Source organism: Eurosta solidaginis, chromosome 3 (genome assembly GCF_040869045.1).
Source record: "Eurosta solidaginis isolate ZX-2024a chromosome 3, ASM4086904v1, whole genome shotgun sequence".
Taxonomy (NCBI): domain Eukaryota; kingdom Metazoa; phylum Arthropoda; class Insecta; order Diptera; family Tephritidae; genus Eurosta; species Eurosta solidaginis.
The window spans coordinates 48,587,782-48,601,386 of record NC_090321.1 but is presented as its reverse complement, the minus strand read 5'-3'; the positions used below and the strand labels follow the sequence as shown (position 1 = coordinate 48,601,386).

Below are 13,605 nucleotides of genomic sequence, written 5' to 3'. Positions count from 1 at the left end.
ATGTTTTGGGGAGCGCAAAAAAGCACAGTCGGTTTTTTTTATTGCTAATATAGTATTTTTATGTAACAAATACTATATAACGCTCGTTTGGCAAGCATTTTTACAATCATGAATATATTATGTACAATAAATAACTTCTCTCCTTCTAATTTTTTTTTTTTTTTTTTTGCCAATTTTTTATATAATTTTTTTTTTTAAGGCACGCGCTCTTTATACATACTTATTTATATTATTCGGCTTCATAAGAACAGCAGAAGAATATCTAGTTGTCTTTGTCTTTTCGTTATATATTTTCTCTATATATCTATTGTTTTTTTTCTATGTTCTTTTGTAGTATTTCTTGAGTTGATCATTTGAAATATTTAATGTTTTAGTATTGAAATTGTATTACAAAACAATATTTTTTTAACAGCGAATAATTTCTTTTACTATTATTTTTTTCTTTAATTTTAGGCCAAACCAGTAAATAACAAAAACAATGTGTGTTACGATTAAACGAATGCTAGTAGAAATTAAAACGAAAAAAATTACTTGATTGAATGAAGGAGAGAAAACAAACAAACAAACAAACAGATTTCAAGTCTGCGGCAACGTTGAAAATGCAAAACATAGAACCGTGTAAACGCAACATATTTACGTTTGAAAAAAATAAAAATATATACATATATATACATATATATATATATATATATATATATAATTTTAAAGCAAAAATTAAAAGCAAAGCAAAATTAAACATTATATACACGTATACTTTAAAGTAAACGATTTGTTTTCAAATAAAAAAGAAAATAGTAATTTAAACTAAAAAAAAATATTAATATTTTTTTATATCACAACATTCTGTAGCAATAAGAACGCGCTAAAAATTATATACATAAATACATTTTAAATTAATAAATAAATACACTTTGTTGTTTTAAGTTAAAAATAGTAAACGCAATTGTGACCATTTAATTTCTATAGTTTTTTGTGCACTGTATTATTCTTATTATCAAAACTAAACTAACGTGATCTTAAAAAAAAAAAAACAAACAAAAAATATATAAATATTTTAAATTTATTTAGCGCATGCGAAATTCGAAAATAGTAAGTAAAATAATGCAAATGGAAATTATGAAAACATACCGACGGCTGAGTGGAATATCACCTTAACTCGTTTGCCGTTTCGAAAATGCTCTATCTTAGAAAACATTTACATAAACATAACGCCTTATTTCAGAATTTCTTTTAAAAACGCCCTATCTGCGCACAAATACAAAACATTTTTACATTAGCTGTGGTGTTTATGCAAAAAATTGTGAGAAATGGCGTTTTCGTAAATTATTCTGAATTAGGTCGTTATTCAAAATTTTCGTAACGACAGCCGCAATAGGGTGATATTCTACTCAGTAGTCGATACAGTGGTGGCCTTATAATTAGAAGTTTGCAGCATGTACATAATTTTGCTAATGTATTATTTTTAAAGTTTATTTCACCACATCAAAAAATATTAACTAGCAATAATAACGTAACAAGTAATATTTGACCTCAACATAACAATGTCTTCACCACCATCAATACAATTTACAAGAAAATGTGCTAAATTCAAAAAACATCGATTGCAGTCACATAGATAGAAACGATAACGAAACCTTCAAAAAGCTAAACGAAATCTACATGTTGTTGTTGTAGCGATAAGGTTACTCCCCGAAGGCTTTAGGGAGTGTTATCGATGTGATGGTCCTTTGCCGGATACAGGTCCGGTAGGCTCCGGTAACAGCACCATTAAGATGCTAGCCCGACCATCTCGGGAATGATTTATATGGCCACATTAAACCGTCAGGCCATCCCTCCCTCCCCACCCCAAATGCCATGAGGGGCTTGGGGTCGCCAGAGCCTCGTCTCTTAGTGAAACGGGATTAGCCGCTCGAAGGTGAGGTTGAGATTTGGGTTGGAGAAGCTATATATTGCGCTACACAACCCCTTTATCCCTTATTTTTGACAAACATTTGCTTATTTTCTCGACAAACTTCGTATTAAATTTTGGCATGTTTGAACATATTGAAACAACTTTAAACAATTCATCATTTTTTCGCATTTTTGTACTTGAGATCAGGACTTTGCTGTGTACAGTCCAAAACATCAATATTTTGATCCCAAAAGCCAACGCTTCTTCAATGGTGAAGTGTGTTTGTTAAGTCATTGTAATGCTGAAAAATGTAGTGGACTGGAATATTCTCAGAGGAATATGGTTTCATAACATTCTTCAGCATCATATTTATTATTTCTAATTGCTGGTTTTATGTACGGGTTCCTTTTTCGCCTTATTTGGAATCCAAATCTATATAGTTTTGGTTGTAAAGATGGAGATTCGGACTATTAGCGAGCTTTGGGAAATTTTTGGTTGTAGGGCTTTTGTTTAGCTATATTTTATTAAAATAATTTGCTAAATATAAATGATTGTGAGTACACAAAGAAATCTATTTGTACTATGGCACTATTGTGAATATTGGTGCTGCATTACTGGCAGTTGCTCTCATACGCCAGATGGAAGCGCAAGTTATAAGCTTTAATTGATTGATAAAACAGCTGATTTCTGTTGATATTTGTTACAAAAGACTTTTAGATTGGTTGCGCAAGATGCACTCGTATTTTTATATTCATTTTCAAGAAAATGCTCCCCATACCGTTCACCGTTTACATAATATACCTGCGGTCTCAAACCTTGTTTGGGGCACGCCTCACATACGTTTTTCCATCAGATTGATATAAATTATACTTTGATTCGTGTGTCTTTGTTAAGCATTTCCTTGACAAACCCGAACAGCTTCTTAATATACATATATTTTGTTTGATACATGCGATCTCTTTTAAGTGCAATAAACCTCTTCAACCTCAGAAAATTTCACATTCAATTTCTTAACGACTTCGGCCTTTATTTCACGAGAGGGCATTAATGGACTGCGCTTGCTGATCCTACAAATAAATCTATCATCCGATAGAGTGGTCTTTCAAGACATATGCTTCCTGGCCAGGGTTTCAAATTTCTTTGTTTTATTTAACACGAGCCGGACCCGTGCGCATCTTGCGCAACCAATATAACAGTCTCTTCGATCAATCAATTAAAACTTGCAGCTTGCGTTGCCATCTAGCGTATAGCAGCAAGTGCCGGTAATGCAGTGCAAATATTCATAATAGTGCCATAGTACGAATAGATTTCTTTGTGTGCTCACAATTGTTTATTTTTAACAAATTATTATAATAAAATACAACTAAACAAAAGAACTACGACCAAAATTGGGCTAAGCTCGCTAATATCTCGAATCTCCATCTTTACAACCAAAACCTTATTTATAGATATAGATTTCAAATAAGAGCGAAAAGGGGACTCGTACATAAAAACAGCAATTAGAAATAATATATATGATATGAATTGCTCCAAATACCTTTTTTTTTACCAAGCAAACCGTTGAGCGTTAGCCAGTTCTAACACCTGAAATACACTTAAATTATTGCAAGGTTTCTATGGCTTTGCGAATTTTACTCACTTTAATGGGAAACTTCAAGGTAAATCCATAAATTTAAAAAAAAGACTACACGTTTCTAATAGGGTGACCGACCAAGCATACAATCAGCCCCCAAATTTCAGCAAAAAATTCAGCCGTAGTTTAGTTTTCTTAGCAATTCGTTTCTAATTATAAGATCACCACTGTACATACATACACGCATATGTATATACACGATAAAATAGATAAAATAAAAATCATATGTGTATGAATATGTCTAAATACTATATGTATATGGTATATATATGATTTATACGTACTGTAAACTTATATATGTACATTATTATATACATGCATATATATATATATTACATTTAATTACAATTAAAAAAAAATGTAAGAAATAAATAAATAAAATAAATTTAAATTAAATTTAATACATACAGAACAATTATTACACTCACAAACACTATTACGATAATCCTTCGCTTTCTGCCTTTTCACACCAGAATCAATCTTTTCGGGATAATGTTTACATATATGTCTTAGAGCATCGATCACCTTTCTCTTTCTCATGCCCTTTTACTTATATCTTCCCTTTCAAGTCAACACTATACGACAAAATAAATTTTTTTGTCTGCATTTTAGATCAAACCATTATTTCTTTTTTTTTCAAAGGAATTGCGTCATCAGTAAAAAAGTAATGTTTACAAAGTCTGCCTCAAAAACATAGGTATAGGTTTCGGAATTCGAACTTTTGCATTGTTTTTGTTAATTAACATATTGCAAGAACGTTATTTGTGGGCTTGATTCACCTTTTGTTCAATTTGAATGGTATATATATATTTTTTTTGCTTTACAAGTTAAATAACAGGAGCTATATATATAGACGAAAGTAAGATCTTCGAAAAACTTAAGCCATATACACATTTTAACTTATAAAAAGATATTACGAAGGGTCAAATATCGAAGTTCAAAAACCCATACCTTTCAAAGCCTAACTTCGAAAAACTCCAAATCACCTATTTTGGTTGGTCCAATGAAAATCATATATGTGATTGAAAAGGTGGCTAATAACTAAAAAAATAAATTGCGAGAAACAGCTGTTAAAAGCTGTTTTTTTTTTTTTTTTTTTTTTAGTCATAAGCCACCTTTTCATAGACCGGGTCACATATATTATTTCTAATTGCTGTTTTTATGTACGGGTCCCTTTTTCGCTCTTATTTGGAGTCCAAATATATAAATAAAGTTTTGGTTGTAAAGATGGAGATTCGGGCTATTAGCGAGCTTTGGGCAAGAGCTTTTGTTTCGGTATATTTTATTAAAATAATTTGTTAAAAATAAACGATTGTGAGCACACAAAGAAATCAATTTGTACTATGGCACTATTGTGAATATTTGCACTGCATTACCGACAGTTGCTACCATACGCCAGCTGTAAGTTTTAATTGATTGATAGAACAACTGATTTCTGTTGATATTTGATAAGATACTTTTATATTGGTTGCGCAAGATGCGCACGGGTCCGGCTCGCATATCACCACTAATGCTTAAATTTGTAAGCCCATATCTGAGTTTTAGAGCCTAACTTCGATAAACGAATAGTTTTTTTTGGTTATGGCCTGATCGCTTAGAAAAATCTTTCGGTCAAACAAAAATATACAAAGGGTCACATTTCGAACTTTGAATCGATATCTTCAAAAAATTTGTTCGGAATCTGGCAATCCTTTTTGGGCAGCCTTTTATGACCGCCGTGGGCACTGCATATCCACATGAGCACATGATTTTAAATTATATTATAATTGTTTTAATGTATACTATAATTCCACATTTAATAAAATATATGTAGCTCCTTATGATGCCAAAGAAATTTGCGAAACATCGAGCTGAAGGGTGGAATATCCGTGTTTATTCTCACTTCATACTAATAGTACCAAACAAGCTGATGGGAAAGACAATTTTCGTAGGATTTGTCATCAAATATCATCAGCTTAAAGTATAAATTTTTCAAATTTGAGGTCAAATTTGACCTAGTGAAAATAAAGCATAAACTAAATTCGAATTTCCCAGATCCGATATATTCACCCTTATCGCGAAGTTCACGTGGAAAAGTGTTCGCCTTCACTTCTTTTGTTTGGGTGAACTTTTTCAGCCTATCGGCAATTTCGGGCGAACAAAAGTTCACTTCGAAACAGCTCATGCTCTATTGCGAATTGACAGTGAACAAATAATTTACTTACAATTGTGTAAATTTTGTAACCAAGCATATATTTCCTTAAAATACAACAAAAATAGAAATAAAAAATTTTAAAAATAATGTTTAGTATTGCACTTAGGTTGATATTGATTGAGCGTGAGGAGAATATACATAAATGTGAAAGCGGTTCGGAGGCAATTAACCCTTTGGAGCTAATGATTCACTGTAAGCTAAAAATTACTATTTTCAGCACATTTGAAAAAGAAGTAAATTTTTTTCAATTAGGTCTCGCCAATATTACAGGTTAAACAAGTCGGCATTCTAATATTTGATAGTTATTCTTAACACTCTTTGCCACCATTGAAACAAAAATTTGGAGTTCCACCAATTGTAAAATTGTGTACATGTCTTCGTTTTTTCGCATAGGGAAAAGGCGTCGGAAAGGACCATGAAGTGGGTCTTAGCCAATCTTGTGCTCAACATTTTGGAACCGTTGCTTTGTCCACAATGGATAACTTGGCCGACTGATACGTTGTCATAAAAAATATAATTTACAGCAATACAGGGATTTCACTTCTTCCACTCAGCTTCTGATTTTGCATTATTTATTGATTTATTTCTAATAATAAAAGAACAAACCCAAAAATTACTTAAATTTTGTTTTCCTCTCGTTCGGCTGTAAAATATAAGTGAACAAATTTGGGTTTCCCCGCTGTTCATTTCGCCCGAACAAAGAGTTGCCGATAAGGTGAAATCTTTTTCGAACACGAAAAAATTTTTCGCCACCCTCTGCGATAGGGTGAACAAAAACTGCGAATATTTTCGGGTGAAAATAAAACTCGCGATAAGGGTGATTGACATATGATTTTAGCTCCAAAGTGTTTATCCGTGTTAGCCAGTGAACTTCATTTAGACATCGTTAACATCGAGGGTCGCTTCACACAAGATTTTAGAAAACATTTCGAAAATATTAAGATAATGTTTCGGAGACATTTCCAGAAAGGTGCCGTAATAATTTTCGAAAAGGTGATGAAATAATACCAAGTTGATCTCGAAATGGTTCGAAAATACAAAAGTTGTATGTATCAAAGCCCGAAATTATATTCATATTATCTTATAAAAATTCTCAATAATTCTGCCCTTTTATATAGTTCAAGTCACTGAACTGTCGAATAAATACACTAAAATGTTATGAACTTATATAAACTACTTTTTATTAACAGCATTACTATGGTAGCAAATCTTCACAATTTAATGTATTCGCGTACATCATTTATAGCGTGCTAAAATGAAGCTGATTGCCTATTCCTAAGCTTACGCTGCTTTTATACTCAGTTGCCTCGTTCGCCTATTTCTCTCAGGGTCCAGACGGCCTTCTAGATTAGTTGTTTATTTACTTCTCTCATCTGCTACATCTCATACGCTGTTGTCTTCTATGAGTATGTGTAAGTAATATCATCTGCGCTCTTTGTTACTGTGCATAATTGTGAGTAATCTACGCTCTTGGCCGCTTTGTTCATGTGTTCTATTTGTTGCCGCATTTACTTACATTGCTGCTGTGGTTGTACAGCATTTATTTACTAGCGGCATAGCGACGTGTGGAAAATGCTAAAATAAGCCAAAAGAAAATATGTCAACTCCTATTTTGAACGCACCGTTTGGTCGAATTGTCTGAAATATGCACCATTTTGTAGAAAATAGAGTTATTCACTGCACAGGGGATATTTTTAGTATTTAGGAGGCGTGGCATCTGATATATATACCAACATATGATAAATCAAATATCTCTAAGAGTATTAATACCAGGCAAATGATACTGGCAGACAGATGCCAACATCGATATTACATCAGTGGAGAAAAGTGGAAGGAATTAGAAAAGCGGGTTCTTCAGTGCAAAAATTTTTGTATTTAGGCGCGTGCCATCTGATATATTTAGTATTAACAGGGTAGTGGTACTTGGCAGGCAGATGCACAACATTGATATTGTATCAGGGGAGGAATTGGAAAAGGGCAAAATTTTAACGGAAGTTGGGGTAGAGGGTTGCGGTACCTACCATACAAATTAAAATCTCAATTTGTCCGTAACCCGGGAATCTGGGTATTGCTGTATATTGCTCATATGGGATGATTTGCAAAAGGTGTGCACTCATAAAACAATTATGATATCGTCGACTTCCAAAAATAATTGTTTGATGCAGTTTAATAGAGCATCAATCAGGCGAAACAGTGACCGCAAATATTAACCACACACAAAGTTGAAAACCTATATGACGAGTTTGCTTCATATCCTTTCCATGATGTATATCGTGTAAAACTTGTCATGTCCGCTAGCAGGTATACACTCTTAAGCCGAATATATTGTGGCGAATATTAGCAATTTTATACATCACTATGCTGCTACTAAATAAATACTTACTTAATTGGCGCTTAACCGTCTAAACGGCTATGGCCGTCCAACAAGGCGCGCCAGTCACTTCTTCGCTCCTCCAACCGGCGCCAATTGTTCACACCAAGGGAGTTTAAATCGTTTTCCACCTGGTCCTTCCAATGAAGTGGGGGCCGCCCTCTACCTCTGCTTCCATAGGCGGGTTCCGATAGAAACACTTTCTTGGCCGGAGCATCATTTTTCATTCGCATAACATGGCCTAGCCATCGCAGCCGCTGCGTTTTAATTCGCTGGACTATGTGGATGTCTGCGTATAGCTCGTATAGCTCATCATTAAATCTTCTTCGGTACTCGCCATCGCCAACGCGTAGAGGCCCATAAATCTTTCGAAGAACTTTTCTCTCGAACACTCCCAAAGCCGCTTCATCTACTGTGGTCATGGTCCATGCTTCTGCCCCATATAGCAGGACGGGTACGATAAGAGAGTGTAGAGTATAATTTTCGTTCGCCGAGAGAGGACTTTACTTTTCAATTGCCTTAAACCCATCTTTACCGCTTCTTTTTCCAGTTTGGAGTAAGCAGAACTAACAGCGCGGGTGTTTAGGCCGATGATATCAATGTCATCAGCATATGCCAGTAATTGCACGCTTTTATAGAATATTGTTCCACTATTAAATAAATGCATAACAAAAATAAAGCAAGCAGCCACACTTATGTTCATGTACACATTAAAGCAAGCAGTCACGCTTATGTACAGGAACATATCAAATCAAGCAGCCACACATACGCATAACCAGCAGCTTAAAGCAAAGATATTATTTCATATACACACGCATATAGCTAGAAGAAAAACATAAACTACAGATATACATGCATATTGCTAAATAACCAAGCATCAGATACAAATGTTCTATAAGTTCGTGAAACGTCTAGACCTAAAGAGAAATGGGCGAACGAGGTAACCGAGAGTATAAAAGCTGCTCAAGCTTACGAATCAGTAATCAGTTTGATTTAAAAACGTTATTAGGTAAGTATAATTGTGAATGTGAAGAACTACTGCCACATTAAACCTGTAAATAAAGACAATTTTGTCATACGGAATATTGGAGTTATTTATTCGGCAGTTCAGCGATACGAACGCTAACAGCAGAAATTTCCCAAAATTCGTTACAATATTTTAACACATAATCGCAAAGATATTGCAACTTCTTTTTGGTTTAGTCCTATGCTTACACTATTTTAATAAGTTGTTCCTCATTTCAATATAATAACATCATCAGTGCGTAGGTTGAAAATTTTGTACAAAGAGCCAAAAGAGGTCTGGTTAGTGAAATTTGGCTTGAAGCTACTCCATAGAGAAGTAGAAATTTTGCGAAAGAGGGGTATCAAATAATGAGATATTTTTATTTCCCATGCATGGAAATCTCCATAAAAGCTTTATTTTCGATATCTCTTATCTAATTAATTGTATTGCTTGAATTTTCGACCCCCGGCGATACTAGTATTTATAAAAGCTTGTATTCAAATTTTACGAAATTGTGCTTATAGTACATTCACATTGCACCATAAACCGAGTTTGCGCCTCAAATTACGCAGTGCTCATTGTGTGCACACAAACACCTTTTGCCGATCTCTGCCTGACTAAAGCCTTAATAAATACAAATACATATAAAAAAAAACTGAATAAAAAGTATTGTTCCGATATTTCCCGTTTTCCTATTTGCATTATTTTTGTTGTTTGCAGTCGTTGGATGATAACTTTTTGCTTTAAGTAGTTACTGATCAGAAACATGTTTGCAACGCATCAACAAAAATAAACTACGGGTTTTGAGGTTGCGTATTTGCCATGACGTAGCAAATGCATAGCCGTATAGGCGTAAAACGCCAAATGCAATGATGCTAGGCCAATTGACAAAACCTAATCGGACCACAAATACGATTTTAGTGAATATCTCGAGCCTTGCGCCACCCAGTGGCGATTTTTTCATAGGTCGCTTTCTATTCATTATGTATTAAGTGTTCCAAATATGGCCAAATCGGACCACAAATACGATTTCTTTGAATAATCCGATCTTTGCGCCACCTAACGGAGATTTTTTTTTTATAGGTCGCTTTCTATTCTTGTATGTATTATGTGTTCCAAATATGAGCCAAATCGGACCACAAATGCGAATTTTGTGAATATCTTGATCCATGCGCCACCTAGCTGCAATTTTTTTTTACAGGTCGATTTCTATTCTTGCATGTATTATGTGTTCCAAATACTATGAGCCAAATCGGACCACAAATGCGAATTTTGCGAATATCTCGATCCATGCGCCAACTAGCGGCGATTTGTTTCTTATTATTGCATTGTCATCGGGTTCTGAACTATATTCCAAGTTTCAAGCTTGTAGCTTATCGGGAAGTTACTTAAATTTCAATTACAAGATTCGTTCACAACGGCTGTGCATGCGGCCGTGCAGCCTGTCAACTCGAGCTAAATAAAGCCGTTTAAAAATACACACATACACGTTATATAATCGTTCACACATACATACAATTTACATTAAAAAAAAAAAGAAACCATTATTGTATGTAAAATAACATTTAGATTTAGGTAATACATACATACATATATAGTAAAGCCATTAACTATAATCCATTTGTGTAATACTACATAAAAAACGTGTGACTTCAATGTTTTCAAATATAACAATTTTGAAAATAAATTTCTTGTATTTGTTTGTTTTTATTTTGAAATAAGTGTTAGCGCGAAAAAACACTTGAAGAAATATAATGTTATATCTTTTCGGTGCGCACAATTATTCCAACTCGGATAGGTGAAGAAGATCTAAGTCAATGATCTAAGCGCAAGCAATACACCGAAAGACAAAAGCTGGTAAAATCAACCTAATAACGGGCCTATTAAATCGACATATCTGTCAATTTGTATCCATCGCAAATAGCTGCTCAATCAACTTCGCAGAAATTGTTGGTTCTGAATTGACTTACAACAAAATGCGCTTAGAAATTTGTTTCTAATTGAAAAATTTGTTCTCAAAAGATATTGATGTTGCTTTTTCTTGAACCGAGGACCTTCAGTGTGGTAGGCGTAGCTTAGCTCTGATCTGTTAACTAACAATTACACAGGCTGACAGCATCTCAGACCCAGAAACCGGACTATATATTTTCGAAGAATTTTGATGCGATGAATCGAAATCTGGCCTGAAAATTGCTCTATCTGTTCTGGTTTTCGAGATATCCTAACCTAAAAGTGAAAAAAGCACGGTTTTTGCCCATATTTGAAGCTATGTAGCCTTGCAGATGTTTAAGGATGGCATCTTTATATACAAGTCTTCCTCTTTCAAATGGCGTTGAGTTTGCTCAAATTTCATTTTGTTTCGCTGAGATATCGCATTTTGAAAATTTGTGGTGTGGGGTGGTTTCTAAGGGTTACGGCATACGGGAGTTGATGGGTTAACAGTTAAGTTGGTTAGCCCACTTGTGGTGTGAGATATCTAGATAAATAAGACTTATTTTAAGAAAAATATGCGAGTAAACGCATTAACGCGGGTTATGTGGGTTAGCCTGCTTGCGGTATGATAGGGGTGGTTTCTAGTGGTTAGGGCTGTTTGTGACTTGGTCGAGGGTTAGATAGTGTAAGGGTGTGGTGAGTTAGCACACTTATGGTGTGAGACAAAATTTTAAGAAAAATAAGACTCAATTCAAGAAAATTTGTTATCGACTATATCATGTCTATGTTATCTCAATCGATTTTCAGGTGTAGGAAAATTTAGAAACATGAAAATTTTAAATGCGATATCTCAGTGAAAAAAAAAGATATTTGAGCAAACTTAACGCCATTTGAAAGAAGGCTTGTATTTAAAGATACCATCCTTTAATTTTGGTGAAAGAAAACATCTGCAAGGCTACATAACCTCAAATATGGGCAAAAACGGTGTTTTTTGCACTTTTAGGTTAGGATATCTCGAAAACCAGAGCTGATAGAGCAATTCTGAGGCCGGGTTTGGATTCAGCGCATCATAAACCTTCGGAAATATATAGTCTAGTTTCTGGGTCTGTATGTTGGTTAAATTTTGTCGGCCTGTGTTATTAGTGTAACCTTAAGAATACCAATGAAAATTGTTGAAATAACAGATTTACGTTAAAATAAGAATAACAAGTGACTGTTGATATTGTAACGAATTTACTGCAAATCCTCTTATTTGCAACCCTCTGCTGCTTCGTATCGCTAAACTGTTGAATAAATAACTCCAATATGTAATAATGCAAAATGGCCTTTATTCAAGTACTTCACAATAACACTTGTACTTTGCAACGAATAGCTTACTTAATAACCAAACTGATTGACAGCTCAAATGAAACTCTACTATTCAAATAATACTCGCTAGATAGCGCTTAATCCAAATCTCAAATCAAACTGAATTACTTCTTACTCGCCTGCCCCGCTTTTATAGTTTACGCTGCATACTTCTAGGCTCTTCGATTTCCAGAAGTTACTAGTTAGTTCGGCTACAAAATCGCCAGCCACAACTACGTGCACAAATTATTGCTCTCTCTTGTGACAACTCAAATAAGATATATGGATGTGTTTGTGCATTGCCGCTCCGCTGCTCGTATACGTACATATGTGTAGACGCAATTATTTATTCGTTTATGTAGATACATAATGATTGAATTATTGATGTGCATTCACGTCACTGGTTAGCATCGGCTTAGAGACGATAGCATCGCTCAGTGCTGCTAACATTCGTTACACTGCCCTCCACCTAAGTCTGATCGTCCCGATCAGATAAATCTCTCGATCTAAACGTTGCCAGCCTTTCCAAATGGACCACTTTCATTTTGGTTCGTGGTTTATTGATGGTTTGTATGCGGTACACTACATCGTTGATCCGTTTAACAACTTTGTATGGGCCTTCCCAATTACACTGCAATTTCGGGGACAAACCTTTTTTACGTTGTGGGTTGTATAACAGCACCAAATCTCCTTCCTGAAAACCTTCTGAATTAATTGCTTTATCATATCTGGCTTTCATCTTGTCACTCATAATCTTTGTTCGTTGCCTTATCAGATCATGTATTTCTCTTAGCTCTTCTTCCAAATCACTAGTGGATTTCCTGACATTTCTCTCCGCATTGGCATCTATCCCAAACTTCAAATCAGCTAGCAGTCTAAGGTCATTGCCAAAAATTACTTTTGCAGGGGTTTGGCCCGTTGTCTCATGCACTGCTGATCGGTAAGCCATCAAGAATAATGGTATGCGGGTATCCCATTCTTTATGGTACTTGTCTACTACTTTCCTTAAGTGCTCCTCCAATGTTCTATTGAATCGTTCTACCATACCATCGGATTGAGGATGCAATGCAGTTGTCCGTGTTTTTCGAATGCCCAATGACTTACACATTTCCTGGAACACAGCTGATTCGAAATTCCTGCCTTGGTCAGAATGTAACTCCATTGGTACACCATACCTTGCAACCCATTCGTTTTTAACCACTTCTGCTACTGTTTCTGCTTCTTGGTTTGG

At 34.8% G+C, this 13,605-nt stretch overlaps 1 protein-coding gene across 8 annotated transcripts in view; it reads left to right on the top strand.

The window, feature by feature from the left end:
- The window catches only part of par-1, a 262,434-nt gene that overhangs the window by 232,066 nt on the left and 16,763 nt on the right, over positions 1-13,605 (top strand). For 3 of the 8 annotated variants that reach the window (XM_067771602.1, XM_067771600.1, XM_067771601.1), the window contains one exon: positions 454-10,782. The exons of the other annotated variants lie outside the window; for them this stretch is intronic. In XM_067771602.1, the coding sequence (XP_067627703.1) occupies positions 454-466 (13 nt within the window). In that variant the 3' untranslated portion in view covers positions 467-10,782. Of the gene's footprint in view, positions 1-453; positions 10,783-13,605 lie in introns of those variants that run through there. 8 annotated transcript variants of the gene reach the window in all.